Source organism: Phaeodactylum tricornutum, chromosome 1 (genome assembly GCF_000150955.2).
Source record: "Phaeodactylum tricornutum CCAP 1055/1 chromosome 1, whole genome shotgun sequence".
Lineage (NCBI taxonomy): Eukaryota > Bacillariophyta > Bacillariophyceae > Surirellales > Neidiaceae > Phaeodactylum > Phaeodactylum tricornutum.
This window is the reverse complement of record NC_011669.1, coordinates 174,458-201,692: the sequence shown is the minus strand read 5'-3', so window position 1 is coordinate 201,692 and position 27,235 is coordinate 174,458. Positions and strand designations below refer to the sequence as shown.

The following is a 27,235-nucleotide window of genomic DNA, read 5'->3' as shown; positions in this document are numbered from 1 at the left end:
GTGTATGTTGAATCGAATCGTTATAGTCCGCTACAGCAGTTCCACACTACGAGTCATTCCCCGCATGGGATGGATTAGACTTCCTTTTGCGCGCACTCCCGTGGCCGACTGTCTCATCAAATCCAGCCCCACCAGGGGGGGGGGACGTAATCGGGGGCAACCCGTCACTGTTCAAACAGCTACACTTGTAGAGACACTGACCCAAAGCTTACTCCTAGACTTTTACTTACGCAAAGCCGATTACAAAAACAATAATGAAAACCACCAGGACGGAGAAGAGCCGTAGCATGAGTTGTCGATTGCTGCGCAGATTGGTCAAGGTGTCCGTCAACGTTTCCAGCGACAAACTAATGTTGGTGTTGGCGTCTTCGACGTTGTCTTCCACGCGCTGTACCATTTCTTGATGTTCGGATACCATGACGGCCAGTTTATTAAAAATGGTGCCCAGCTCCACAATGTTGGTTTCGACCGTGGACATGGCGTCGGCACGTTGTTGCATGTAATCCTGATCAGGAATGAGTTGGAGTGACTGGGTCAACCCGGATTCTTCCTCCATGCGTTGAATATCGAGGGGGGTCAAGGGTCCGGTGTGGCCATAGAAATTGGCGGCGTCCGGGGTGCCCGCGTTACCGAGTTTGCGTTGCCGGACTCCGTACTCGAGACCGCCCGATCCGGGAGCGGCAATGCCGTGCGGACGGGGGAGACTACTGGACGTGGGTTCACCGCCCGTCTGTTGTTGCAAATTGCTGGTCAAATCTAGCATAAAGGATGCGTGAGGATTGGATGCGTCGCCGTAGACGGGCGGTGGGGCGGCCAAGAGGCCCATGTCGGGCATGGGATCGTCGTGGAAACCATCATGATCGCCATTTCCGTAGACTTGTCGTTGGCGGTCGTCGGTTTCTTTGAGATTGTCCGTCCGCTGCTGTAGGACTCGTTTAAAGCCTGTAGCGGCCTGTGCGAATTCCGCCTGGAGTCCATCGACGAGATTGGTGGCTTCTTGTCCGGCTTGACTGTGTTTGCCCAACTGCCGTTTCTGCGTTTGCAAAACCTTGGAGGCCTGATCCAAACGACTGTGTAAATTCTCAATACTGGTCTTGATGCGGACGACGAGATTGTTGACGGGAGCACTGTCGTCTTGGAGCATGGACTGGTGACGGACCAGCGTTGTGAGTTCGGCGAGAAGGGCCGACGTCGAAGCAATGTCACGACTGATATCGCCGGCTGTTTGGTGGAATTCGCGCAAGGCAGCGTACGCGGGAGTCGGTGGCGCGGATCGTGCAGCTTTGGTAGAATTCGTAGTAGTAGTAGTAGTACACCGACGAAGGACGATGTAGAGGGCGTGTGGGACGATCCGAGCAGGGGCGCTATGGAGGATTCGGCCGCACTCGGCAAACTCTGGGCGAGTGAAAGAAATTCGTTCGTTCGATCCGAAGCCATTTTTGTTTCGAGAGACAACTACTGCGACAATTGGAATGGTGCAATAACAATGGCACCAACGAGTGTGCGCACTGTACTGGACTAGCAAGAGGGTGCAAGGCAAGGACCGACGCTTACCGCACTATGCGATACGATCGACGGTGACCTTATGGTAGAAAGGAGAGTCATTCATGGTGTGCCCCGAGTCGTCCCATCCGTTGCCCGCCGTTGTCGTAACGACTCTCGGTTCGCTACCTGCCGCTAGCTAAAGCAGGTAGTACGACTCACGGTAGCTAATTGTAAAGTGCAGACGACTACTACGGAAACACAGTAGCGCTTTCTATTCGACAAGAGTGACACCGGTAAATTAATTGAAATTGTCGTCTACGACTCTGCGATATTGAAAAGGACCATGGCCGACACAAGCATTGTCCCGGACAAATGCAACTTACAGGTAAACGTAACTCCAAGGTGTCTGTTTCTTTTGTACCTCACAGTCAATAATGATGCGTGTAGGTACCGGTGTTCTCTAGCGTACATAGATTTCTGGTATTCACCTACCGTGGAACGATGTTTTGGAATGCACCAATGCCTACGTTTCGACGTCGACAGGTACTCCTGTGGTTGGTCGGGGTCGCCCTGGGGTCACACGGGGATGCCTTTTCCCTCGCTCCAAAGTGGACGTCCCGGACCTTCCACCGCTACGGTACCACGCTTCTTCCCGTCAAAAATACCCCGCGCGTCCAACTCTGTTCCGCCAGTGGCGGCGGCGGCGTAGCGGATCCCGACCAGTGGATCCGTTGGTCATCGGACTCGCTCCAACGCTGTCACGGCGTGTCCCTCTTCGAAGCGACGAACACGTCCACCATTGCTCAACTGCACGCGCACGACCGATTTGCCATACTCTCACACGGCGTCCAGGACGACCCAATCTACTGTTACGCCAATCACGGTGCCCTCCAAACCTTCCGGTGGTCCGCCGACGAATTTTACGCGCTCCCCTCGCGCTACTCGGCGCCCGACGGCGCCGCGCGTCGAGTCCGACACGCGATCGTACAGGAATCCGTCAGTGACGAATTTCGGGTGTTGCCTCCCAGTGTCCGACAAACCAAAGACGGAGATTTGTGGCGCATTACAGGGATATGGTTATGGAATGTGTACAACGACGAACGACAGCGCGTGGGACAAACCGCTCTCTACGATCGGCAACGAGCCGTACCGCTCGCGTGGGACGAGTATCGCGCGCCCGGGGCGGAATCGGAACCTACGTCGTCGCCCCGTAGTAACTAGCGCTGCGGTGGCCAACACTGGCTTGCACAAGATAAAACTTGCTTGACGAACAAAATATTGGACATGCTATATTCCTGGAGAAGTTATTGACACCGATGGAAAGTTACTTTGCTACTTTAGGCCAAAAGGCCTTTGCTGACCTACCCTGCCAACCACTACCGAATACCAAAAACATTTTCGTGTACTAAATCACTATAGTATGCGCAATTACTACTCCTCTCTGATGGTTCCCCACTTGTTGGCCAGGATAGAAAATAATATTTGATGCCGACGTGTACACAGCTCGCGATGAGTGCATGATCACTCGATGCTGGTGGAACAATGACTTTCCAACTCTTTCTCGCCCGGTGCACCCGAACGTATGGTCGCCAGTTCAGACTCTAACTCTTTGACGCGTAAATGAAGCAGATCGATGACGTCTTGGTGTGGTTCAGTCTGAACAGTACTGGGCGGACCCTCTTGTTGGACAAATGCCTCTGTACCGCAGGCGCAAGAGTCTACCTCGAGAATGGGATTGAGCATCGCTTCCCTGCGGGGGGCATCCCCATCCGCAAACAGCCTTTTCAAACTTACAAATTGCAAAGATTTGAGTCCGCGATCATTCTCGGACCCTTCCACAATCGAGGCTTCCTTAGAAAAGAGATCCGGGCGAGTCAAGACACGGTACTTGTGCAGCCACGGCATGAGCGCGTACACAAAGACTAGACGCCAGCAACTACCAGCATTCCTCCCGAAATTGTCGCCATACCGAAGCTTCATCAGATACATGGTACCCAGCATTTCAATGTAAGGGTGACGATGGGCTTCGTTCAAAAGAACGTCGCGCATGTGAATTGTTGGATAACCGTCTAACTCGATTGGGCCGACAAAACCAATTCCCTCCGCCAAAAAGGGCTGGTCGATGCGTCCGACGGAAAAGGCCGCGACCAAGAGTAATTTTACCGTACGAGCAACCACAAATCCGGCACTCAACGAAAAATTAGCCCATTCCAACGCCAAAATACTAATGTTCGCCGCCGCTGGCCTTTTGCGGTAAAACGCTTTGTAAAAGGATAACCGACAGCAAACGACAATTACTGTTCGAATGAGTGTGATCGATAGAATTCCAATGACTAAAGCGGTCAAACGCTGCGCAAAGTAGACCGAACCTTGCCAGCAAAAAAAGAAGACAATTGCACCAAAAAAGCTGCCCGTCACAAGCGAAGAGCCTAGACAGCCCCAAAAGAGAGATCCGGTCAGCAATGACACGCTATCTGGCGCGCACCGCAATCTAGCAAAGTCTGGACGCTCCAAGCTGGGCAAGACACCACATCGCAATTTGAGGATTGTGCTAGTGACGCTTGGAACATAGGTTATGGCCAAATACAAGGCGCACGCCGTAGCAACGACCACTGCTACTGCAGTAGGAACAGTTACCATGAACCGTGACGAAGGATAGAGCGATTCGACCGTTTTGTTCGCGGATTCTTGTAATATTTCTCTTACCGTCTCCATCAACACGTTAACATCAAAGCCCGAAGCATTGAGTAGTCCTAACTGATCTAGTCCGTCCAAAGTACTTGGGCCATCCAACAAGGCACACAAGTAGTTGACATTGGCGGCTGAGTTGCACTGCAAAAAGCCCTCACTTGAACGACAAAACTCGTCAATTACATCAGATCCGTTGAAACCGCCGAGGCTTGAGCAATTTACGTTTGATATATTGGTAGCATTCATACTTTTTACAAAAGAGCTCACCAAAAGACCAATCTCTGCAGCCATGGAGTTAACAAGCTCTTCATTGACTGAAGTATCAAGCACGCGTTCCAGCACACTGCTCAGTTGTTCTTGTGCAACTTCAAGATTGTAGTTGTCTGAGACAACTTGAATCAACTTAATACCAGTGATTAAGATGTACACAGAAACAACGTACTGAGCCAAATTACTAGCCAGCAAGCGTGTCGAATACCAGACCCCTTCCTCAGAAAACATGCGCCGACTGAGTATACCTTGCCAACTCCAGCTTAGGCCTCCCACTATTTTGCACTCGCGGATGCCCCTTTTGGGAAAGTTGAATAGAGCTTGACTGAAATGCGAATTTAAGACGGATTCTTTTTCATTGTGTTGAACCACGTACAACGCGTTGTTAATCATTTTGTGCACCTTCAGGGCACCCGCCGTCTTGACATGCATTTCTCCCTCAATTGTACTGGAACGCAGCAGTGTTCGAAGGGCAGTGTAACGTTCGGTGACCCAGATTGGTGTCATCAGAGCAATGGCGTGCAGGAGATGAAAAGTACAGGTGATGATACCCAACGCCAACGACGCCACATTCAGATAGCGTCCTCCCGTCGAAGCGTCAGCGGTTTCATCGAAAAAAGGGACAAAGACAAACACTGCCACCACGGTAGCTCCGATCAATGGAATCCACCATTGTTGGCTGTACACGTCATTTCCAATACTTCCCAAGCCAACCACGGTCAAGCCAAAAATAGAAAAGATGAAGTAAAAAGAAACCCAGATGACTATACTGACAGCCGATTCGCAAGTCACAGCTCCGCTATTTTCACGCCAGGGAGCAGAAAGGGCATACGTTAAATCACTTTCGGCACACACTTTTTTGGCGCTATCGTTGGCCGAGCCGAAGACGTAGGCGAAATATGAAATCAAAGTGCAGGCCCAGAGCATGATAGACAGACCCTTGGAACGGTAAGTGCCAGCTGTGAAGTCAATTGCTGCAGCAGTGTACTTGCGTTTCAGCACTCGGGTCGGCTCTGTTGCAACATTTTGTATTGTTTTCTTGCCGTCCGTAATGTTTTTGTCGTATTCTACAAGGTGATCTTGATGACGGAAGACGTCTTCATAGTGCGTGGACTCGCGTACTTCGTTGCCAATATCATATAATTTGACGTCGTAGGTCAATCCCCTGGCAAAGGACTTGACCGTCAGATTGGTGGCATCATTGTCTGTTCCATCACATTTACAGCAGTCCACCATTTCCTGTAGCAAATCAATGTCGTTGGCAAGCTCGCTTTCTCCATAGGCCTGGAGCACCCGGCGTAACAAATTGGTGGTCAACGGTTTCGGTACGCGATCTCCCGTCACATCATGCAAGATCATATCCAGGACATACTTCAACAGGTCAGGTGGCGGCATTAACAGACCATTCGGTATATTGTTGGAACCCTCTTCTTTAAGCGCTGCTGCCTTGAGCAGTGTGGGAATGAGCAGTATGGCGGTGAGCTCCATTACGTCAATGACATCTGGACAGTTGTCGCCTAAGTCATCATCCGTGTCACGATCACCGCCCATGCCCTTCAGTATCGTTTGCCGAACATCGATGGCGGAAACGTCGATACCGTAGCGGCTCGAAAGAAATAAGCGTATATCTTCGTCTAAAGTATAGACCCAAGAAAAAAAGGTAAGCAAACCAAGGGTGAGATCATCTGTTGTTCCCTCCTCATATTGCTTCGGAAACGACTGTGTAGAAGACGGCCGAGCCCAAGCGTACCTTTTATGGAGCCATCCAACCTTACAGAGTCTCCCGTTTGATGCAGTGCGGAGATGTACTCAAGTTCTTTGACGTCAGCAGCGGCACCAACGGGGCGAGCAAAGGATGGGCCGCCCATCGAAAAATGTAAGAGACGTGGCAGGGAGGGTCAGCTAATCAATTCGGGGATTGGATCCAAAGGAAATAAAGTGGGGTGTTACTATTAGCAATTCCTTGTCGCGACCGACGTGGAATGGTCGAAGCCGTACAGTCTCGGTCGTGGAGATTACGTGCCTCCAATATATTTCTCGAGTCGGAGGGCTGGTTCAAGTATGGGGAGAAGCAATATGTCAGGGAAAGCTTTGTTGGTGATCTCGAATGTTGGCATTTCCTCGTTCGGATTCCACCTTGACTGAAAGAAAGGCTTATCCGGAAGCAGAGACCATACCATGGAAACAGAACATATGCCTATAGAAATACATCATAGGGTCTCTGTCGCTTAGACGAATCCAGATCGCAGTCCCGCTTCTACATCCAAACCCGGAGACTCAATCACAGTTTACGTTAATTCTTGTCACACGAGAGATATGCCCACCGGTCAACAATGACAACCGAAACGCGGTGGCTCTCCTCACATGTAAGCAATGCACGCGCGCGCACTATGATGTCAAAGACTTCTGCACAGTCGTCGCCCAAGTCCTCCTCCTCCGTGTATCCGAAACAACCCCAGGCGTGCCCTTCCAAGGGTGGCTGGGTTTGATCCAAACGTGGGAGAGTGTATCACTTGTACCATGAATGAACCGCTAGCAGTAAATGTTTCTAAAAACGGCAATCTAATAAATGATTTACAATCAATCAGAGCGCTTACCTCTATGTATTCCTCGGCACCAGAGGTACCACCAATGTTCAAATTAATTGGGAAGGATTTCCCGGTCTATACCCCGGCGGAACCGATAATTTCAGTTTGTCAAGAGAACTTGACGTACAGGAACCATAGCCAGAGCGACGAATGATCCTTGCCAAAGCCGTGACTCCCTTCCGCTCATAAAAGCAAAATGCGCCGCATTATGATTAGACTTACCATCCTCGCTCCGCTCTCTGACCTACCATGCTCCTCAAAAAACTCTTCTCGTGCTGGCCTTGGCCGCTCTCTTGGCTACCGCGCCCGCTGGATCCAGCAACACGAGTCCGGTCTAGACCTTTGATTCTTAGAGAGAGCTTTCCCGTGATTTCCAAACCCTTGACTCTACCCTGTATAAAATTACGTTTAAAAACGCTGTCGTCAAGACTGCTGCCGGTATTGCTGGTAACTTTGAAGAATGTGCCCCCGACCCCGCTCGCTTGTTGCGTGCCAACATCCAGCCCACGCGCGCCTTGCAGGAGACGCTCCAGAACCAAGCCTTTCGCAGTGCGATTGTGCTTCCTTGCCCGCGGCCCAGTCGGGGGCGGCGTCCACAATGAGTCACGTGTGCGCGGCGGCAATCTCGTTCGCCATGGCCGCGGGCGCGCTCACCGCTCTCTAAGCGACGACGCACGCCCGATTTATTCTTTATTTCCTATCCTTTTCCATCGTGTCTGCCAGTGTCCCCCCCCGAGAGGCGTGTGTTGCTCCTGCGAAACGTAAACTTTTCCCCGTGAAGGTCCGGAACGATCCGAAATCAGAGACCCGAACGGAGATCGTATAGTAGTAACTATAGAAATCGTGCCGTACGCAAATTACAGAAACCGTGTGCAAACTTACAGCTATCGCGTAGCAAGCATAGTGTGATGTGACGGGACCGTGATACACACGGATTTCCCGACCATCGCACCAGATCAGTCGATTCCTGTGACGGCACTCCATCGTTTCCTCACTGTCAAAATCACTGTCAATTCTCGGTGCTAAGCATAGGGGTAGGGTAGAAACGTGAGGAAGGGGCAAGGCCTTTTTCGTGTCCCCAGCAGTCTCGGCAGCAACGCGAAGTGACACCAACACGCCGACGAACGCGGGAAATCCTCACGGGGCAGGTTTTCGTCGTTTCGCCCCTGTCTACCACCGTTCCGCGTTCGTCCCAGTCGACTCGGTTCCATCTTGTCGGTAGAAGTAGTAGGAATAGCAGCAGCAGTACTACCCAATATTCGCATCATCCTCGTCAACATGGCGAAACCCATTCCCGATGCAATCAAGGAGATTCTGGGTGCGCTCACTCCGGCGCAGCAGGTGACGATGCGCAGTTACATCGCCTCCTTGCGATCGGAAATCAAAGATCTCGAGGCCGATCTTCTCGCCAAGAACGACGAAGACCCACACGCGCACTATCACGGACACGATAAGGTATGTATGTATGCATGTATGTGTCTGGGTATGTATTTCAGTGGGAGAGTTGCACTCGGGAGGAACACCACGAAAAGATAGTGAATTGGATCTTGGCACTACCACCATCACCAATCCATCCCTTTTCCCTCTTTACAAACAATCCTCCGACTCACTGACGCAAAAACTCACTCTCGCGGTTGTCTTCTTCTTTTCGTTTCACTGACAGTGCACGGAGGATCACGCGCATTCGGACAAGGTACACGATTCTCATCACACCGACGAGGGACACGAGCACGAACGTGAACCCAAAAAACACAAGGAAGACGATCATCACCACCACGATCACAAACCGCACGCTACGAAAGCACACGGGGAGGAACACCACGAGCACGATCACAAACATACGGCCGAGTGCACGCACGATCACGCTCACCAGAAAGAGGAGGAAGCGAAACATGATGGACACCACGGACATCACGAGCACCACGGACACCACGGACACGGCCACGACCACCACGAAAAGAAGGATGACGTGCCGGAATGGAAGAAGAAAGCGTTGGAAAAAGGGAACGATCCCAACGCGGCACCGTTTGGTGGTAGCTGGAACGCTGAATCGAACATCAGCGCCAGTGACAACATGGAAGAGTAAAAGCCCACGTGTTGGAGTATACTGGTCAATATAACGGACACGGGAGGTGTCCATAAGGAACTGTTTATATCAAAACCTATTCATGTCTAAGACCTAAAAATTTATTTTCTCTACCTGTCAACACCCTTACTCGAGATCGGGCAGATCGTCCAAATCGGGCATTTCGTCGTCACCATCGTTTCCGGGTGCAGCGGTCCCTCCGAATCCGCCGCCGCCCATTCCTCCGGTCAACTTGGACATGATCTTTTGCATGACGGGACCTACCTCGGGATCACCCATGAGCTCCTGCAGTTTTTGTGGGTTGTTCATGAGACCCATCGGACCACCGGGGCCAGCCATGAGCTCCTGGAAGGCACCCTGTACCTTTGGGTTCGACATGGCAGCCACAATCTCGGGGTCCGACATGAGACCAGTCAAGGCACTCATATCCATCCCGGCAGGCATGCCCCCGGGCATACCACCGCCCGGCATACCAGGCATGTCTCGGGAAGCCTCGGCTGCTTCTTTATCCTTTTTGGCATCCTCCCTGGCCTTTTTGATCTCTTCCGCGCGCTTGCGCATCTTATCTTCTTCCTGATTGCGTTTGTCGGCTTGCGACTTTTCCGTTTCCAGGTGTTTCTCCGTCAAAAACTTGAGATCCTCCACCGTCCCTTCGTCAAAATCGATTGCCTGCGCCGCCGACAAGTCCTTGAGCGCCTTTTCGTACTGCCCGAGTTCCTTCCGAGCCTTACCCCGGACTCGCAACGCCTTGGCCGAGTCGGGGTTCTCTTGCAAGGCCATCTCGCAGTCCCGTTCGGCGGCGTGGGGACGTCCCAGAGCCAACAACGCCGTGGCCCGATTCGCGTACAGGAGGGCCGACGGCGGCGCGGCCAGAACGGCAGCCGTGTACTTTTCCAAGGCTCCTTCCCAATCGCCCGAAGATTTGAGATCCGCCGCTTCCTGTTTAAGGTCGCCGGCTTGGTCATAGTCTTCGCCCGATTCGTAGAGTGGCGGAAAGGGTTGTTCGTCGGAGGTCGTCGCTTCGGTTTCGTCCATGGCCGCCGCGGAAGGATCCTCGCCCCGGAGCTCCGCTTGGAGAGTTGCAATGTACGATTCAATAATCTCTGTATCAGACAACATTCAAGCGAACAGGAGAATCTTCTGTGAGTACGAAATGGAGCAATAGAGGGAGAGGAAGGGTGCATGCGAACGAACAGTCGTGCGTTCTCCACGTGGATCTAATGATTGGGAAATGCACACACCTTTGGAAGACGGATCGAGTTTCTCGAGTGCGTCCGTTACTGCCTGAGGTACCGTAGTTGTCATGTTGCCAAAGGACTCCAAATTTGGATGCAACCGGCAAAGAAAAAGGTTGACGGTGAGCTTTTTGGTTTCGGAACCGTCGCGCCCAAGGTTTTTTGCGAATCCGGCAACGGCGACCCAGCACGGTAGACTGTGAGGATGTGTGACACGGGTCGTGTCGGGATCTCTCGGTACCATATATCGCACTGGTTTTGTACCCCCTACCAGGAATCGTGGATACGACGAGATACGAGGATTCGTGGTGCTTCCTATGGTGTCCCACCTCATTCGTGAAGATCTCCCAACATCAGGGGTAGGGGAAGGAATGGTGTCACGGTCAGTGTCATCAGTTCAAATTTTATGACAGCGCTCGTCCTGTCATCCGGGCTGGAGACCGGACACTGTAGTGACCTCCAAGAGGGGTCGAGATATTGACGTACGTCAGTTGCCTCATGCATGCACCAATGGCCCCCTGTACTGACCTAACAATCCATGCCGCACTGCGCTCGCGAACCGTCCGCCAGATACGCATCACACCCTACTTACTAGACGCAGTGATATAGCTAGCTTTTGCCGCTGTGCCATCGGTTCCAATGGAAAAAGTCGCTCTCTCGTTCCTCGCCTCTTCTCGATCGATACAGCGTCGCACCCAGCTACTCCAGAGGCACAATTCCACACATCCTACCTATAGATATATAGTCTCATCAACGAACGAAAGCTACCGTCCATCATGAAGTTCACTATTGTTTCCTTGGCCGCCGTTGTTGCTTCGGCTTCCGCCTTTGCTCCTGTAAGTGTACCCCCCGTTTCGACGGGGAATCTCCACCGAGGTGTCCATCCAACTGCAGCTGTTCGGCGACAACCTCGCGTTCGTAGGATAGTGGAATGACACAGGTCGTGCTCGATTTGCCGTACTCTGCTCCTTGTCATTTCTATTCAATCACTAACACACACACAAATGCACATGGAAATATACAATATATATATGTATACACACAAACAATCACACTGGTACGGCTAGGCCACCAAATCTGTCCGCTCAGTGAGTGCCCTGAACGTTTGGGGCGACAAGGACTACCTTATTGCCCCTTCCATTCTGTCGGCTGACTTTGCCCGTTTGGGTGAAGAAGTCGACAATGTTCTGGAAGCCGGGGCCGATGTCGTACATTTCGACGTCATGGACAACCACTACGTCCCCAATTTAACGATTGGACCCATGGTGTGCAAGGCATTGCGCGACCACGGCGTCACCGCTCCCATTGATGTACACTTGATGGTGTCTCCCGTCGACGCCGCCATTCAAGACTTTATCGATGCCGGTGCTTCCTATATTACCTTCCACCCCGAAGCCACCAACCACGTCGATCGTTCTCTGCAATTGATCAAGAACGGGGGCTGCAAAGCGGGCTTAGTCTTCAACCCCGCGACCAGTCTCGATGCCGCCAAGTTCGTCATGGACAAACTAGACATTATTTTGCTCATGAGCGTCAACCCCGGATTCGGCGGTCAGGCATTTATCCCCGCTGTCCTGGATAAGGCCCGGGAAGCACGCCAACTGATTGACGATGCCGGTATTGACTGCCGTTTGGAAATTGATGGTGGAGTCAAGACGGAAAATATCAAGGAAATTAAGGATGCCGGTGTCGACATGTTCGTGGCTGGCAGTGCCATTTTGAAGGAACCACGAACGCTCGAAGCCTACAAGGAGACGATCGATACCATGCGCGCCGAGCTCGCCAAGTAAAGACCGACGGCTACCAGCTTTCCATAAAATGTAGAGGTAAATGGCACGTGGCCGTGCGTTAGCAATCACTATTCTACTGCTGTTGAGAACGTCACCCCGTCGTGTCGGTTACCACCGATACGATTCGTGTGCAGGATGGTTTGTCGGGAGCCTGTCGTCCAGCTTGACAGCGCCTTCTTTATTTCACCATTCGTGCTTTGTAGAAAAAACTTGCTTGTTACGTAAGGACATGCTTTATACATGTGTCCAATGCGGACGAGACGATTGTGTCCAATGGATTGACCCCTTGTCTTCCAGAATGGAGCTATTCACGATGTACTACTAGTCGTCATCCATCCGAAACACTTGGCAACACACACGGCTTGAAATTGGGCGCAGACTACAAGGGCGGGCTTAAGAATGTGCCCCATAGCCGCAAACACGTACTGCAGACCAGCGGCACCGCCTGGCAAGAAGCTAATGAGGTACCAGAATAGACAGACGAGTTGTACAGCACTAGCCGCCATGACCAGCTTTAGCAGGAGCAATTGCGTCAGATCGACTGGAAACGACGCCACAATGGATGCAAACAGTAATGCGCAATTGTACTCACCAGGTATCCCGAAGCTCCTCCGTGAGTAAATGTAAAGTATAGTGTCATCGCCATGGAACCGATGTACAAAAAGCTGAAATAAAGACGGTCGGCGGCAAACATACTTTGCAAATGCTCCATTGGACCTGTCACAAGGAAAACAATTATAGATTCCGAGTCAGCAGCCGTTCTGAAACGATACGAGGGAAAGATGATCAAGCAACTTCGACCTACCTTTTAAAATACCAAAGGATCCCATGAAAGTGATCGATCCCATGGTAAAGGAGATTGCAAACTTTTGAGGCCGAGTCACCAACAAGGGCACTCCTATAAAGAATGCCAAGGCAAAGAAAAGTGCGGACAAAAAGAGAAGTGCACAGAATACCTTTCGAGATGATACGGTGAGGCGAGCTTCTCCTTTCAAAACGAATACGGGGACCAAAGTAATCGACTGACCTTGAATCTTTGTTGATAACCCATTCCCATTATTTTTTTTGGCATTTGAGATTCCATGCTTGACTTCATGGAATCCCATGATATACTTTCTGTGTTAAACAGCGGTAACAACTGGTCCGAGCCGAGTGACCAGGAAGACCCATTCGATGGAGCTTCGCCATTTTCCTTCGCTTTTCGTTCTTCGTTCCAATTCCCGAATCCAGTTGACATCGTGGATCTCTTCCGACTGCCACTTCTCGCTGAATGACTATTCACTTTGCCGGTAAACACAGTCGCAGTAAGTTGCGAGATGGAACTTTATGCGGGTCGTGAACGGTTCTTTTCCTTCCAGAGCTTGTCCAGTTGGATTGATTGAGTTCCGGTAACTGCAAACAAGTGAACGCAAAGTAGCAACTCCCTAACATGGGGCAATGGCTGTGACTCGTGTGTTGCAAATTGATTCACTGTCAGCGCTACCGTGTTGGTCTGCGTGTGTTGAATAGATAGAATCAAGTACGAAACTGTGTATCGCCATTCGCGACGAATTCCGATTCGTGTTTGTTCGTGATTTAAGAAAGTGAGAATCCCGAAAAGTACGACGGATAGGCGAGAGCAGCATGACGAATTGTTAGTCCTGAATAATCCAAGAACATAATTCAATGCCTGAATCAATGCAAAGCAATCAAATGGGAGTTTATAAATGCATTTCCTTCGTTTTCCTACAGTCTAGTGGAAAGCTTTGAATGGCTTTTCGCCAACAGTCTTGTAGAGCGCAGCTTCTTTACAGCGAGCAGTCGTTGGATACTTTGCTCCTGAGAGATTCCGAAACCTAACAACGGCTTTATCTTGGCTACTAAAGACGACGAAACCTAAGCACTCTTTAAATATGTTTTAGGGAAGGCAATCGATTTCGAGCGAAAGACACTCGCGCAGTTTCCAATCAAAAATAAGATCATATCTAAAAAATGTACATAATAACAATCATACTCGAAATAGCCTAGCAATCACCTTCCACAGCATGGTTGCAAGCTTAAGTGATAAAGCTCCAGCGGCGTAGGCTGTAATCCCTACCGCAACCCCATAGGGCTTCATCCGTGGCGGCGAAGGTGAAGTCACCTTTGACGCCAAAACAGTGTCCAAACACTCTTGGGCGGAAGCAAACCCTTCTTCTTTGTAGCCTTGAGGTTTCGGCTTGATTCCTTCGCCGCACCATCGACAAGCCAATGTGTAGCTAGGAGCTGTTGTCGGTAAGTCAGCTGAAGCAATAGCCAAGGCAGCTACGTCGCTCCGTCCGACTCGGCCTGGCAATGGCAACATCCCGGAAGCGTCCACCTGTAAGTTCGTAGTAGACAATTCTCGCTCGTCCTCTGCAAGACCGCCGGGCCTCAACACAACGTAGGGAACTTTCGAATCGAACAAAGCTTGTTCACACAGAAGCCCCCATCGATTGTTCACTGACAAAAGTGTATTGAACAAAACGCTGAAAGGGTTGAATGCAGAGTATGCCAATCCCAGCCCTGTCAGTCTTACAAAACGTTTCACATTGTGCTTCTCAGCGAGAGAAATAAGGTATTTTTGTGCCATATAATTGCCGTAGTAGGGATGTTTGCGGTCCGCCCAGGCGGCGTCCAATCGAAACAAGCGCCAAGGCAAAAAATCTCCTAGCTTGGCAAAGCGTACTACGCCCATTACGGAAACGATGCTTTCGCAACCTTTTACGGCTTTGTCCAAAACTTCTTCATATTCTTCGTAACGGCTCAGGTCGGCCTTGATTATTTCCAACTGCGGGTACTGAAGGGATGTCATTGTGCCGAACAGATGTTGAGCCTTGTGTTCGTTTCGCACTACCGCCCGAACTGGACGATTTTGCGCCATCAGCTGCTGCACCACACGACGTCCTACACGGCCAGTAGCACCTACCACCAAAATAGGTTTGGCACTAAATTGACGATCACCGTCGGAAGATCCGGAGGACCGCAACGTCTGAGAAACTCTTTTTGACTGCCCAGATGGTGGTCTCGTGCCGACGTAAGCTGAAGCAGTATCCAAACATCCCACACATAAAACGGCTGTACTAGAGAAAACCATCAATATGGTTGAAAGCTTCATCATCTTGGCAGCGAGGCTTCCTAATACCGGCATGTGATAGTGTCGACATTCACAGATCAGTCCATTCTTTACGGTAACAATGAGACCTGGAGCTGTCACACTTTTCCATCGTACCGAAGCCGAGTTCAACTCCAAGATACGGCAGAATTTGAAAATTCGAATAATGAATCAGACTATGGTACAAACAAATCCTTGGCAATCAAAATAATTCAAAAATAACAAAAAGTATCAATGTAAGAAAAAGTTCGGCGGACAGGCGATATCATAGACACTCTCGGGATGTTGATGATATGACAGGCGTCCGTTGAAATCTGCTGACAGTGATCTCACCAGTAACTGCAATTTTGGTCTCGGCATAAGACTGGTCAGACCTAATAATTGCCGCTCTCGCAAGCTGGAGAGCGATTTCGAGTATTATTACTATAGAAAGAGGTTGGCGGTCCCTGTTCCAAATTATGTGATCCACTTTGGGTTTGGAATCACTGATATATTTTCAATGACGTGGAACGAAGAAAAATCCACTGGGCGACAATATAAATAACGCTTCAATCTTGTTTTCTGTAGATTGGGCATATCTGTCCCGTTTCTTGGGTCATTTCACCGGGAACAATTCTGCCTAGGAAGTTTGCATTTGGCTTTCTAGGTTGTCGCACCGTTCTTGACTCTCTTGTTCCCGTCGTGCCGCTCCCGATGATTACGCGCGGAGGAGTGCACGAGGTCACAACCCAAGACTGGCGGGAATTCGCACGTCCTCTGGAATAGTCTGTATGCCAAGTAGTCGGAGTCAGCCAACGAAAAGGCGTTGCCTCAAATAATCTCCCTTTAGCGTGTGATACTATCTTGCTCTGCGTAAGCGTGCCCTCTTTTGGCAAAACCTCTGCCTGGCACAACGGTACCCTCGTGAAGAGGGAGACCCAAGACTACTCTCGGAAGACAACGGCGCTCCGGCACTTTTACTGATTGTCAATCCCATTGCTTGGCGAGGTCAGCAGAACACCACCTCATCATCACGAGCTGCTGTACGTCAAGACACAGAGCAACTGATGATGCTCTCTTCGATCCGTCATCAAACGAGCTGTACTCCGAGACAAGAGGATGACGATGCCGCGATTACAACGTCCTCGGGAATGTATCGCCGTAAATATCACGTGCGGGCGGTGTGTCAGTCTCTGGCATTTCTTACATTGATTGGAGTGTTTTCTGTTTACAACTACACCTTTGACGATAGTGAAGGAGATTATGCTGTCCAAGGCGTCGTTACGCCGATCGATACTCGGCGCGTAGCGGAACTCGCTTTGATGAGCCCAGCGCAACGTCGTCGGGCGGAAACATTGGTGTCGTGTGACGATATTGAAAAGGCGGACCCTCGCTGGCTCACCGTATTTCTCTGCATTGGAGTCCTGTACATGTTCCTCGCTCTCGCCATTGTTTGTGACGAGTTCTTTGTGCCGGCCTTGGAAGAAATGTCTTCGAAGCGACGTATGAATCTCTCGATGGACGTTGCGGGAGCCACACTCATGGCAGCGGGTGGATCGGCTCCCGAGTTGTTTACGTCCCTTTTTGGTACATTTACCGAGAGCGAAATTGGGTTTGGTACGATTGTGGGTAGTGCCGTCTTTAACGTCCTCTTTGTCATTGCCATGTGCACGATATTCTCCAAAGAAGTCTTGGCGTTGACGTGGTGGCCTCTCTTTCGTGACAGTCTCTTCTACGCGATTGGACTCGTCGTTCTATCCATTTTTGTCGGTGTTACCAGTCCCGAAGAAATTGAACTATGGGAAGCGATTGTGCTCTTTGCCATGTACTTTTTGTACTGTGTAATCATGTATTTCAATGCGGACATTTACCATTATCTCACCGGCAAGGTACTCATATATCCGGAAGACTCGGACGACGAAGAGAGTACCGCCTCGCAAGAACAACGGCAAGAAGCTGCGGCCGCAACCCGCGATATTGAACGCCCTTCATTGGAAAAGGAAGGCTCGGCCAATTCCTTGGCCAGTGCTTTGCATTTGGTCACTCTCCAGAACGATTTACAGTTAATGGGTCAACACAGCTTTCGCTGGCAGGGTACCTTTCGTGCCGGGATTCTCAAGTTGTTGCGGGATCCCCATACCTGGGTCGAGACTGGCGGAGTCGGTATCGTCGCCAAGATTGCCGGAGATGCGGACTACATCTTTCGGAAAATTGACGCCAACGGCGATGGACACTTGGACAAGGAAGAACTCAAGCGACTCTTTGAAGCCCTGGACTGTCACGTCAGCCCGGAAGAATTGACCGAAGTTTTTGATATCCTCGACGTCAACAAGGACGGTGTTATTAGTGAAGAAGAATTCAACAAATGGTACACAACATCCGCCGAACTCATTCGTTCGCAAACGCGGCAAGTGTTTGACAAGATGGACGCTGATCACTCTGGAACCTTGGACAAGGACGAAATCAAGACTTTGCTGCAAGAACTTGACCCACACGTTACTGACGAAGATGTCACCGCGGCAGTAGACGAAATGTACCAGCATGGATCTCGTGAAGAAATTTCTTTTGAAGAGTTCGAAGAGTGGTACGAAAAGTCGATCATCTACGAACGCCAAAAAAAGGCCGTCGAAGAAGACAAGGAAGGCGCCGGTCAGAGTCTGAAACCTCCTTATGGCGAAGGCATTTTGAGCTGGACACAGTACATTATTGTTTTCCCACTCGTCTTCGCAATGGTTTTTACGATCCCGGATGTTCGACGGCCGGGATGGGGTCGCTGGTGCTATTTGTCCTTTGTGCTTTCGATCGCATGGATTGGAGGTTTTGCTTATCTCATGGTAACATGGGCCGAAACCATTGGAAATACGGTCGGAATTCCCTCTGTAATTATGGGTTTGACTGTTTTGGCAGCCGGAACGTCTGTACCAGATTTACTTTCGAGCGTAATTGTGGCGCGAAGGGGATCGGGTGATATGGCTGTTTCCAGCTCCATTGGCAGTAATATATTCGATATTCTGGTCGGTCTACCCGTGCCCTGGATTTTGTATACCTCCTGGCCCTCGAAAGATTCGACGGTGGTTATTGCTTCGGGCAAAATTTGGATTTCCATTTTTGTCTTGATTGGTATGCTGGTCTTTGTTATTGCTGCCGTTCACTGCCAAGGATGGAAGTTGACCAAGACACTGGGAGCCATGATGATAGTCTTTTACTTCGCATTTTTGGCCCAGGCAATTCTTTTGGAGCTGCCTTTCGAGACTTGCATCAGCTCCCCTTAAAAGAAGGGGCTGTTTTGCCGCAGGGACGCTTGCGCACTATTTGCGAACATTAAATTGGTTATCACGCTTAGGTAGTCGTTTACAGTAATAAACAATACATGATTTACAGTACTCTTTCTATGATACACGTCTTTTCTTGCTCCTGTGACAGAAAAACAACATGAAGTTTGTTGAGGGATTCGTCTTGTCGTCACACACTTTCAACTATGAAGCAGTCACAGCCCTGGATACCACCGACCACGACGTTCACGACTCCAAAAAGGCTTGCACATCAGCTGCAAACCGTTCGTGTTCCGTTTCGTGGACCCAATGGCCCGTATCGTAGCCAACCTGACGACAAGTTGCGATCTGATCTAGTTTGTTTAGAAATCGTTGACCGTGGAAACAGCAATTCTTGTGTTTCCCATACACAAAGAGGATAGCCACGTCCTTAGGAAATCGCAGCACGGATAAGTTCCTTGCTCGAAGTACGAACATCACCAGCTGCCAATAGGGATGGCACTGCCACGGTTGTACCTTGGTGAGATTTTTTTGTACCCGTAGGCTGGGATCAGGTCCAAGTGTCGCCCACGGAAAATGGTTCACCAAAAAATGAAACCACCAAGTGCCCGGAAAAAATCTTGACAGTAGGAATAAAAAAGTGAGGAACCATTGATAGATCAGCGTAACCATCGCTTCGGAAAATGTAACTTCAGACAACGAGACAACTCCCACATCTTCCAGAACGAGCTTGGTGATTGTCGAAGGATACCTGTTGGCGTACATGATGGACGCGATAGCTCCCCAGTCATGTCCCACCAGGTAGACATTTTCGCAGCCCATGTCGCGGTATCCTTGCACCACATTCAGCAGGGCATCCTGAACTTCTGGGAACGAGTATCCCCACCACTTGGTGATGGGCACCTCCATTCCCGGGTATGCCATTTTGACGACATGGTACTTGGATTCGAAAGGAGCCGCGAATCTATCCCAGGTGTCGGCGGTATCTGGGAATCCGGACAAGAGTAAAAGGACCGGCGGGTGATCCTTATTCTTCTGTGAAGTCTTGATTTTAACACCACTACGAGGCGTAGAACGAGCAAACACATGCGTACGAGTGAGAAGTAAGTTGGAAAATACATGCAAGCCACGGGTTCGCAGTCAGCAAATTCTGCCTTTCCCACGATATGCAAATGCAGACTGCCCTCATACCTCCGATGCAGGATCAATATCCCTTTCGTCTCTTTACTGGCCAGTTCCATAGTTCCAGCACCTTCTTCTGAGTGCGAACGCAACGTTTGACTATTGACGTGTGAAAATCATATTTCGTTCGAAAAGGGATTTGCGTATCTTCTTTGGGCTCGTTTTTCTGAAGGTCTGTCTGCAGCTCGTCCGACTATCGGCGATACAATGAAAATTGAATTTACAATTTCCGTCATCTTTGTTGGTGTGATCCTCTCTCGACGACGTCCAGGAATTGGAAAGTGTGTGAAACGAAAATAATTTTGACAGTCCCCAGTAGAACAATACTAGACGCAATTTTTGATCTTCATTGTATTGGCAGCTTACGTTAGCCAGAAGTGCCTGGGAGGAGGCACTGTCTGCGCGCGAACGCTCAGCGCGGACAATACGTGCACGTACGACGAAGCAGCTTTGCAGATCATTTCGGAAAGTTCGGAAAGTTTACCATGCAAAGGCTAAATGCTCTGGGTTTTATTTTCTTACTATTGCAATCAAGTTACGGTTGGCTGGTGTACACGGTTCCACATACAAGACTTTCGGGGAAAGATGGGCGACAGTTACTGCCAACCCGTTCATTGTCCAGTGTGGGACCGCATGTCATACCACCGCGTACATGGTTGCTACGGCCATACAAACGCTCTTCTGAACGAATGTTGCTGTGCGCAAACCCATTCGACGACTGGTTTCTTATGGACGGCGATCTTCCCTTCGTTCCGCTGATAATTGTGCTTACGCTGGGTTTGTTTGCCGCCGCACAAGGTCTGATCAACGAGCAACTGCGAGGCGAGCAGGGCCTGAGTGCCTTTTTGAAGGACGGACGCGGGTATTCAAAGTCGGGATTCCAACCGTTGGCGGATCAGGATCGTACCCTCGCCCGAACTGATCCGCTGCCGTGGTTGAAACTTCCACGACTGAATTTCGTCCAAGTCGCTGGCCAGGACGAGGCCGTCCTCAAGGCCGAGCAGGAATTGATGGATCGACTGGACGGATTGCGTATAGATCTGAACGACAAGCTACGAGAGGGTCGAATGGAAGAGGCTCTTTTTGTAAAGCGTGAGCTAGAGACACTGATGCGCGAGAATGGCATTGAATATCAACAAGAATAACTATATAAATAGACTGCAAACAAATAGGTATGCCGTGCAGTTCCTGCCAAGCGTGGACACATAGGCCTCGTGAACGCTCGATCACTGGAATGAACTTGGGCCTCGAGTTTGGGATTTATAGTGAGAAAGGATTTTTGCAGATGTGCCTGAGAAAATTCCTCTGCAACTCGGCGAGTCTGATTGACAGTGAATCCAGCCGATAGGCGCTATGGCTGTAACCGGATTCACCCAGAAACAGCCTATCCTGCGGTCTCTGTCTGTACTTCCACCAGTCGTATGGGCTCCGAGAGAGTTCGAGATGGGAGAAGTTTCCATCTGCCTCTCCGACAACATCCTGGTCCTCTTTCCTATGGTGTACCTAATAGGGAGCGATCGTGACGAGAGTTTTCGAGACATCTGGTTCTGATTCGGGTTCGTTTTGAGTTCCGTTTCCGTGTCAAACGCGAGCAAAATGCAACCATAGCAATGTGACCGAAAATCGATCCCAGAATCTCGAAAAAGGCCCATCTTCCTGACCCATTGCCGGTAGGCCTATTCGTATCCGTCTCCGAATATAGGACACCACAAGGCAACACAAACCATGGTATCTTCAACTGCTGTAGCGGCTGCTTTGCTCAGTACGGGTCTAATTAGTTTGGCTCCGAATCTCATTCTCTTGGCCTTTCCCCGTTACACTGCGGGAAGCGGTGTTCATTCGCACCTTCTGCAGTTGGGACAAGCGCTTGCCGCCGGTGCCTTGTTGGGAGATGTCTTTTTGCACGTCTTGCCACACGCGAGTGCCACGGATCCGAACGTCGGCGCTTGGATTCTTGTCGGATTCAGCGTTTTCTTTGCGGCTGATCTCCTCATTCGATCACTTGAGCAACAGCAATACGAACCTCACCATCAAAGTCATTCCCACCACCACGGCAAGGCAGACAGCAAAAGTAATCCCCTTTCAAAAAAAGAATCCTCCCACCAAATTCCTGACGAAAACGACGACGATTCTTCTTTGAGCACTACGGATATCAAAGTCTCCACGGTGCTGTTGAATTTAGCGGCCGATGCGCTGCACAACTTTTCCGACGGCCTCGCCATTGGAGCGAGTTTTGCCACGCTGCAACAACTGAATCCCCAGCATCAAAGTGGTGGCACCACAAATGCAACATCAACGGTTGCGGACAGCGTCCTTTCCATGGCTTCGCTTTGGGCCTCCCGCGGAGGATTGGCGACCCTGTCCGTGCTCTTTCACGAAATTCCTCACGAGCTGGGTGACTTTTGTACTTTGGTAAAGGCTGGCTACAGTCACAAACAAGCCGTAGCGGCACAGTTTCTCACTGCCATTGCAGCTTTTGTCGGGACCGTACTGGCACTCTATCTGACTAGCAAAAATGAGAACAATATGGACAGCTGGTTGGGTGGGGAAAATTTGGTGCATTTGACCGCCGGTGGCTTTATTTATCTAGCAGCGACCAATATTTTACCGGATGTTCTGGACGAACGGGTCTCTCCGTCCTTTCGTCTTGCGCAGTTGATGGCCTTTGGTACTGGTATTGCCTTCTTATACATGGTGGCCTTATTGGAAGATCACGATCACGATCATCAACACGGCTCGGGACATACACATGAAAAGCACGTTCACTATCAACACGGCTCTCCTTTTCCGATGGAGGATTATTATTATCAGCATCCAACTTTGGATGCCCATCACCATCATTTCCAGGTCTCGGATTTTCATAAACTGCATCAGCACCATCACGCGCACAGTGAACTATAGGAATTGGTGTCATTTCCTTCCTCTATTCATTTCTACGCACATGACTATCCAATATGGCTTACAATTTTTATCACACACATATTTAAATGTTCGGTGTTTATAGCAGCATTATACGTATTCCTCTTCTTCCATTAATTCGCTTTCAAATTGGGCGGCCAAGTCGTCATCTTCCGAATCATCGTCAAGTTCACTAGACGAATTTTCCTTAGCGGTCGAATACTCGGACAGTGGTGTGCGGAGTTCCGAGAATCGCGGAGATGCATCACCCAGCAAATACCGGCCTTCGTCTCGCCTCGTCAAACTCCACACGCACTCCATCAACCACCCTGGCTTGACAATCCTGCATCCCGGAAGCTTTCGCGCTGCCAAAATTTTGTCAGTTCCATCTTTCGCCGCCACGACGTGGGTGAGCACAGGTGTAACTTTGGACCATACCTTGGCCCCGAGCGTTTCGGCATAGCGAATCACGGTCGGTCGGGGAACTACTTTGTCGCCGGACTCTAGTTGCTGTTGCTGTCGGTGTAACGGAACCATTCCCGAAAATACCAGATGCGCGCCATGCAGTGTTTCCGCTCGCAATTGCTTGACGATATCGGGGACCGTCTGGGTAAGAGCACCAAGGAAGCTGCCATCCGATTCGTAGAAGCGACGGTGAACCCGCTGCAAAATATCGAGTGACCACAACAATTGCTCGTCCGTCTCGACGTCGCCCGCCTCACTTTCTCCGGACAGGTCAGCACCGGAAGCATTGTTCACGTCCGCAAACCCCAAAAAGGAACTCCAATGATAAGGTCGTACAAGCAAAAGATTGTCGGGTGGTTCGCCCTTTCGAACGGTCAAAATGTCTGCTGCATTGGCCCATACATCTTCCCGATCATCCATTACCACCGCCATGATTCCACCGCAAGGAAATATTCGTTTCAAACTTTTTACATTCTGACCCAAGTCTCTAACGTCGGTTCGAGACACTATTCGGCTCCCAAACAAACGCTGCCGCAGTTCCAGTACCTTGTCCTCCAGGGCTTGCGCTTCTCGTAGCTCTGTCTTGAGCTTTTCAAGATTCATTGCCGATGGGCCATCTGATTTGGCTTCATCTGGACTAGCCCCAAACGTTACTCGTTTGCGTTTAGATCCAGCGTGTTCTGCCTCGTCGGGTAACGTCGTATTCGTCAAACCATTATTGTGCGAAAGATCCACACTTGATAATGGTGCTTCAAGGGGCTCGGATGCCTGTGCACGGTCGTACTCCTCTGGGTCCACGCCGTGTTTTGCCTCGTCGGATAGCGTATTCGTCCCACCATTCTCGTGCGAACGATCCACACTTGGTAGTGGTGCTTCAAGAGATTCGGATGCGCGAGTAGGTTCGTGCTCCTCTGGGTCCGCGCATGATGTCGACTGGAAAAGTGCCTGTTCCATTTTAACAATCCGGTATCGCAACATATCCATTTCTGGCTGGTCCCGCGAAACCCCCAGTAAGTGCCGGCACAGCAAAATGCAAATTTGTTCGGCGTAGTCTCTTGTTCCGGCAGTATATACACCAATTTCGTATTGGTCCTGGGCTTCGTTCAAGAATACTTCCACGTGCGGTCTCATCTTGACAAAATGTTGCGTCCATTCGGGATGTTGCGGCTGCCGCGGTTCCCCATTGGGACGTAACATTGGTAGAATAAGAGTTCGCACATCGTCCCGAGATTTGCAAAATTGTTGGGCACGAGTATCGTTTGTAGCGTGTACCAGAGTATGATCGAGATCGAGAACGAGCGACAGCTTCTTTCGCTTTTGTAGCCGCTCCGCATCTTGTTGTGCCATTCGTTGACCTTCCGCGCGCGACACAGTGACGGTATGTCCCGAAACGGTGACCCGTGACATGTCTGACTGAGGCGATTGCTCCGAGTGCGATGCTTCGCCCGGTGTCTTTGTTTTGTCTACAGACTTGCCACACACGGCACAAAGACCGTCTATAACGGTTGGATGGGTACACTCCTCGATGAAACCGATAAGAACATCATGTTGCTGATGAATTCCCTCTAATCTTCCCATGCGAACCAAACCATCCGCTGTCGCCAGAATCGGTATCTTCTCGGACGCCGAAATTGAGTCGGAAGTAGGGGCAGGCGTCAACGGTGTGGCAGGAGCAACGTTGTTGGCGGTGGCATTCGAAGCCTTTTTTGTATCCGCTGCAGGCTTCTCGTCCATTATGGTTTCGGCATCGCCATCAGGTGATTGTACAACGTGTTTTCTTCGTTTCGTCGGTCGCTTATATTGCGATCTGTTGGAGGAGGCTGGCTGTGTAGCAGTAGATGGGGTTTGGGATGTTGGCAAAGACGATGATACTGCGCCCGCTTCAGACGAGCCCAAGCCGTTGCTGCCGTCTCTGTGGATTGCGAGTGCCACTGTCTCTCCTTTTCGTACGGAAGACCCATTCCGTACTTTCCAGCAGTACAATTTGTAGTCTTTTGAATCGGGTAGCAGAATTTCACCGAGAATTTTGGGCTGGACTGGGGCGATTGGCGCCGTAGAACCCCTACTGCTGTACATTTCCTACGAACAGCAAGTCACAATCTATTGTCGCCCCATGTACTGCTCCAGTGGACACGCTCGAGGGAGATTACGGTGTCGATACTGACAGAAAGTGTTCTGGTCTCCAAAAAAGACGGTGCGGGTCTTCTGGTATGACCGTCCCATCGAATTCAAACTGACAAGGTAGCCGAAATTCGCATGGCGCGTTGACTGTGAGAGGGCTGGCGTATCGTCTGACGATTTCCGTTGGTTTGACAGTCACAGTGAATCCCAAGGCCACACACGACTTGGCTTTTACCAGTCACGAATCAACAATCGAAACAGTTTGTCATGCCTGGAGTAGGGTTACCTTCCATTGGTTGGCACGGCGAGACAGACGATTCACGGCTGATTTCGAAAGTTGAACTCACAGGATCGGCGATGCCGTCGAGAGCAGCCCCTTCCCGAAAGGAGCATGCGATGCTTTGCTACCGACTACGGTAGCTAGCTAGGTTCAAGTCGAGCCGAGCTAGCCGGCCAAAGTCCAACACGGGTGGAGTAACAGTCAACGCAAAATGACAGGCTCTTATGTATAGTTGTACAGCGTTAGATTTACACAGCCAAGTCTCGGGCGAATCATGTCGCCCACTGGCACTCCGATTAAAATTGGACCTCACTCCTTCCATATACGGGCCGCAACGTCCGGTGCTAAGGTTCTGAGAAAGGCCTCCCCAACCGACATGTCCCATGTTTCCAAGTGTTGGTATATCAAACCATCCGCATCTCGCACGTAGGTGGTGGTTCCGGTCCAGGTTGGCAGCGACGGCTTCCAGGGAAGCCGGAGAATACCCCGCATTTCCCACTTTGCTACGATTCGGGTCGGAAGTTTGTCGACGTCGTTCGTCACTAGCACTCCATCTTCTTTCTCTTCCTCCAATGATAGGAGTGTAGCCCGGCTCGTGCGCGGATCAAAGAGTTGCGAGGCGGCGTTGAGGTACTTGCGTAGTCCGCGGACAGGCATATCTGGATCCGGTCCGTCAAAGAGACAGTCGTCCCGATAGACTGCCGTATTTAACCGTCCCGTTATATAGTATCCCTTGTTGGTGTCGGTCTGCCAATCCGCTTGTAGGACAGTCATTAGGTCCTCCGTTTCCATTCGTAAACACTTGTCTTGGACGTCTCCGTCACAACGCCAACCGGCCGGAGGTCCCAACACAAAGGTGACATCCAGAGACTTGTGTCGTGCAATAACAAAACGCAAGACTTCGTCCATGGTATCGAGAGCATCGGAAGCCCGACGTCGGAAAAAGGGACACTTGATGGAGAGAGCTTGGTGGTACCAGGTTGCCATGCGTTCCACACACCAGGTTTCCCAGGCTTCCAACGAGGGTGATGGTGGAGGCAAGGTTGATCCTTGGGATGGGTCGGGACTACCGGTGGTGGTAGTCGGTGACAGCGATACGCGTATAATGGAAGCCGCAGCAGCAGCTGGTGATGATGTTGTTGTTATTGTTGTTCTCGGGAAAGCCGCTCTTCGTTGGAACATTGGGACGTTGGGAATCCATCCCTGGACGGATAAAGGATCCACAAACAGGACGAACGTCGCCGCAACAAGTACCCACCGCCAGCTGCGTTGTAACAACACTCCCGGTAGTCGACAGCATTGATTCATAGAGCCGACGGATCAATCGGTTGAATTATAATAAGGAAAAGAAGGGAAGGCGTCGTGAACAAAGCGGCGAATTGTGGATAGAAAAAGAATGATCCAACCTAACTCAATACCCAAGGGGTCGCGTTGACAGTGATGGCTTTTTGGGGGGTGGTGTGGAATAACAGGGACGAACACAAGCTGGACCTCCCAACTACCCGAAGACTAATGATTGTTCCGTATCCGTCTTGTCCCATTCTGCATGTTTCATTGGCCCAAATCAAATAGGGTATTCATCTACGTCTGATTGGAACCAATCCAATGCTGTGGAAAATGTCGTACTTTCTATCCGGGTCAGTCGTCCCTCACCTTGACGTCGATTCTCCGTATCTTCCGTGTCGTCAAGTTGAACTCGTGGAGATTGGCTGATTGATGGACAGACCGTCGGATACTTGGGTCTGGTACGTACGGGGCCTAACAGTAAATACACTACCGGT

The 27,235-nt window shown here is 50.5% G+C and overlaps 14 protein-coding genes across 14 annotated transcripts; 5 read left to right on the top strand and 9 right to left on the bottom strand.

Moving 5' to 3' along the window:
* Window positions 1-226: 226 nt before the first annotated feature.
* Window positions 227-1,437, bottom strand: PHATRDRAFT_31489 (predicted protein; the record flags this gene model as incomplete). Its single annotated transcript, XM_002176507.1, has 2 exons — window positions 227-1,281; window positions 1,317-1,437. The coding sequence occupies 2 exons, from the start codon at window positions 1,435-1,437 to the stop codon at window positions 227-229; spliced, it is 1,176 nt and encodes a 391-aa protein (XP_002176543.1).
* Window positions 1,438-2,310: 873 nt separating this feature from the next.
* Window positions 2,311-2,616, top strand: PHATRDRAFT_9007 (predicted protein; the record flags this gene model as incomplete). The annotated part of the gene is made up of 1 exon (XM_002177003.1): window positions 2,311-2,616. A coding segment is annotated over one exon (306 nt), but the record flags the coding sequence as incomplete, so codon positions are not given.
* A 268-nt stretch (window positions 2,617-2,884) lies between these two features.
* On the bottom strand, window positions 2,885-6,539 carry PHATRDRAFT_42488 (predicted protein). Its single transcript, XM_002176506.1, has 2 exons — window positions 6,197-6,539; window positions 2,885-6,080 (listed from the first exon to the last, which is right to left on the bottom strand). The coding sequence occupies exons 1-2, from the start codon at window positions 6,312-6,314 to the stop codon at window positions 3,007-3,009; spliced, it is 3,192 nt and encodes a 1,063-aa protein (XP_002176542.1). The 5' UTR covers window positions 6,315-6,539; the 3' UTR covers window positions 2,885-3,006.
* A 200-nt stretch (window positions 6,540-6,739) lies between these two features.
* On the bottom strand, window positions 6,740-7,670 carry PHATRDRAFT_31486 (predicted protein; the record flags this gene model as incomplete). Its single annotated transcript, XM_002176505.1, has 5 exons — window positions 6,740-6,925; window positions 7,044-7,109; window positions 7,162-7,210; window positions 7,257-7,598; window positions 7,642-7,670. The coding sequence occupies 5 exons, from the start codon at window positions 7,668-7,670 to the stop codon at window positions 6,740-6,742; spliced, it is 672 nt and encodes a 223-aa protein (XP_002176541.1).
* A 557-nt stretch (window positions 7,671-8,227) lies between these two features.
* PHATRDRAFT_42487 (predicted protein) lies at window positions 8,228-9,224 on the top strand. The gene is made up of 2 exons (XM_002177002.1): window positions 8,228-8,489; window positions 8,698-9,224. The coding sequence occupies exons 1-2, from the start codon at window positions 8,313-8,315 to the stop codon at window positions 9,118-9,120; spliced, it is 600 nt and encodes a 199-aa protein (XP_002177038.1). The 5' UTR covers window positions 8,228-8,312; the 3' UTR covers window positions 9,121-9,224.
* A 451-nt stretch (window positions 9,225-9,675) lies between these two features.
* On the bottom strand, window positions 9,676-10,155 carry PHATRDRAFT_9462 (predicted protein; the record flags this gene model as incomplete). The annotated part of the gene is made up of 1 exon (XM_002176504.1): window positions 9,676-10,155. A coding segment is annotated over one exon (480 nt), but the record flags the coding sequence as incomplete, so codon positions are not given.
* Window positions 10,156-11,074: 919 nt separating this feature from the next.
* Rpe (plastidic ribulose-phosphate 3-epimerase) lies at window positions 11,075-12,227 on the top strand. The gene is made up of 2 exons (XM_002177001.1): window positions 11,075-11,191; window positions 11,423-12,227. The coding sequence occupies exons 1-2, from the start codon at window positions 11,132-11,134 to the stop codon at window positions 12,143-12,145; spliced, it is 783 nt and encodes a 260-aa protein (XP_002177037.1). The 5' UTR covers window positions 11,075-11,131; the 3' UTR covers window positions 12,146-12,227.
* A 244-nt stretch (window positions 12,228-12,471) lies between these two features.
* PHATRDRAFT_42484 (predicted protein) lies at window positions 12,472-13,536 on the bottom strand (the record flags this gene model as incomplete). The annotated part of the gene is made up of 4 exons (XM_002176503.1): window positions 13,173-13,536; window positions 12,951-13,101; window positions 12,738-12,862; window positions 12,472-12,657 (listed from the first exon to the last, which is right to left on the bottom strand). Coding segments are annotated over exons 1-4 (672 nt in total), but the record flags the coding sequence as incomplete, so codon positions are not given.
* A 596-nt stretch (window positions 13,537-14,132) lies between these two features.
* On the bottom strand, window positions 14,133-15,431 carry PHATRDRAFT_42483 (predicted protein; the record flags this gene model as incomplete). Its single annotated transcript, XM_002176502.1, has 1 exon — window positions 14,133-15,431. The coding sequence occupies exon 1, from the start codon at window positions 15,291-15,293 to the stop codon at window positions 14,133-14,135; it is 1,161 nt and encodes a 386-aa protein (XP_002176538.1). The 5' UTR covers window positions 15,294-15,431.
* Window positions 15,432-16,161: 730 nt separating this feature from the next.
* Window positions 16,162-18,618, top strand: PGP_1 (2-phosphoglycolate phosphatase; the record flags this gene model as incomplete). The annotated part of the gene is made up of 2 exons (XM_002177000.1): window positions 16,640-17,630; window positions 17,916-18,475. Coding segments are annotated over 2 exons (1,551 nt in total), but the record flags the coding sequence as incomplete, so codon positions are not given.
* PHATRDRAFT_42481 (predicted protein) lies at window positions 18,595-20,856 on the bottom strand. The gene is made up of 3 exons (XM_002176501.1): window positions 20,057-20,856; window positions 19,700-19,789; window positions 18,595-19,568 (listed from the first exon to the last, which is right to left on the bottom strand). The coding sequence occupies exons 1-3, from the start codon at window positions 20,149-20,151 to the stop codon at window positions 18,755-18,757; spliced, it is 999 nt and encodes a 332-aa protein (XP_002176537.1). The 5' UTR covers window positions 20,152-20,856; the 3' UTR covers window positions 18,595-18,754.
* Window positions 20,857-21,322: 466 nt separating this feature from the next.
* Window positions 21,323-22,678, top strand: PHATRDRAFT_42479 (predicted protein). The gene has a single exon (XM_002176999.1). It carries the CDS (start codon window positions 21,416-21,418, stop codon window positions 22,589-22,591), a length of 1,176 nt encoding a protein of 391 aa, XP_002177035.1. The 5' UTR covers window positions 21,323-21,415; the 3' UTR covers window positions 22,592-22,678.
* Window positions 22,679-22,699: 21 nt separating this feature from the next.
* Window positions 22,700-25,243, bottom strand: PHATRDRAFT_42478 (predicted protein; the record flags this gene model as incomplete). The annotated part of the gene is made up of 1 exon (XM_002176500.1): window positions 22,700-25,243. Exon 1 carries the CDS (start codon window positions 25,127-25,129, stop codon window positions 22,700-22,702), a length of 2,430 nt encoding a protein of 809 aa, XP_002176536.1. The 5' UTR covers window positions 25,130-25,243.
* A 413-nt stretch (window positions 25,244-25,656) lies between these two features.
* PHATRDRAFT_42477 (predicted protein) lies at window positions 25,657-26,820 on the bottom strand. The gene has a single exon (XM_002176499.1). It carries the CDS (start codon window positions 26,760-26,762, stop codon window positions 25,764-25,766), a length of 999 nt encoding a protein of 332 aa, XP_002176535.1. The 5' UTR covers window positions 26,763-26,820; the 3' UTR covers window positions 25,657-25,763.
* Window positions 26,821-27,235: the final 415 nt, after the last annotated feature.

Coding starts and splice junctions, on each gene's coding strand:
- PHATRDRAFT_42488 (XM_002176506.1), bottom strand. CDS start 6,314: ATGGGCGGCCCATCCTTTGCTCGCCCCGTTGGTGCCGCTGCTGACGTC. Junction 6,081..6,196: donor GTTGGATGGCTCCATAAAAG/GTACGCTTGGGC, acceptor TCTATACTTTAG/ACGAAGATATACGCTTATTT.
- PHATRDRAFT_42487 (XM_002177002.1), top strand. CDS start 8,313: ATGGCGAAACCCATTCCCGATGCAATCAAGGAGATTCTGGGTGCGCTC. Junction 8,490..8,697: donor ACTATCACGGACACGATAAG/GTATGTATGTAT, acceptor TTTCACTGACAG/TGCACGGAGGATCACGCGCA.
- Rpe (XM_002177001.1), top strand. CDS start 11,132: ATGAAGTTCACTATTGTTTCCTTGGCCGCCGTTGTTGCTTCGGCTTCC. Junction 11,192..11,422: donor CGGCTTCCGCCTTTGCTCCT/GTAAGTGTACCC, acceptor TGGTACGGCTAG/GCCACCAAATCTGTCCGCTC.
- PHATRDRAFT_42481 (XM_002176501.1), bottom strand. CDS start 20,151: ATGATCTGCAAAGCTGCTTCGTCGTACGTGCACGTATTGTCCGCGCTG. Junction 19,790..20,056: donor CCCAGGCACTTCTGGCTAAC/GTAAGCTGCCAA, acceptor ACACGTCAATAG/TCAAACGTTGCGTTCGCACT. Junction 19,569..19,699: donor ATATTGATCCTGCATCGGAG/GTATGAGGGCAG, acceptor TACGCCTCGTAG/TGGTGTTAAAATCAAGACTT.
- PHATRDRAFT_42479 (XM_002176999.1), top strand. CDS start 21,416: ATGGTATCTTCAACTGCTGTAGCGGCTGCTTTGCTCAGTACGGGTCTA.
- PHATRDRAFT_42477 (XM_002176499.1), bottom strand. CDS start 26,762: ATGAATCAATGCTGTCGACTACCGGGAGTGTTGTTACAACGCAGCTGG.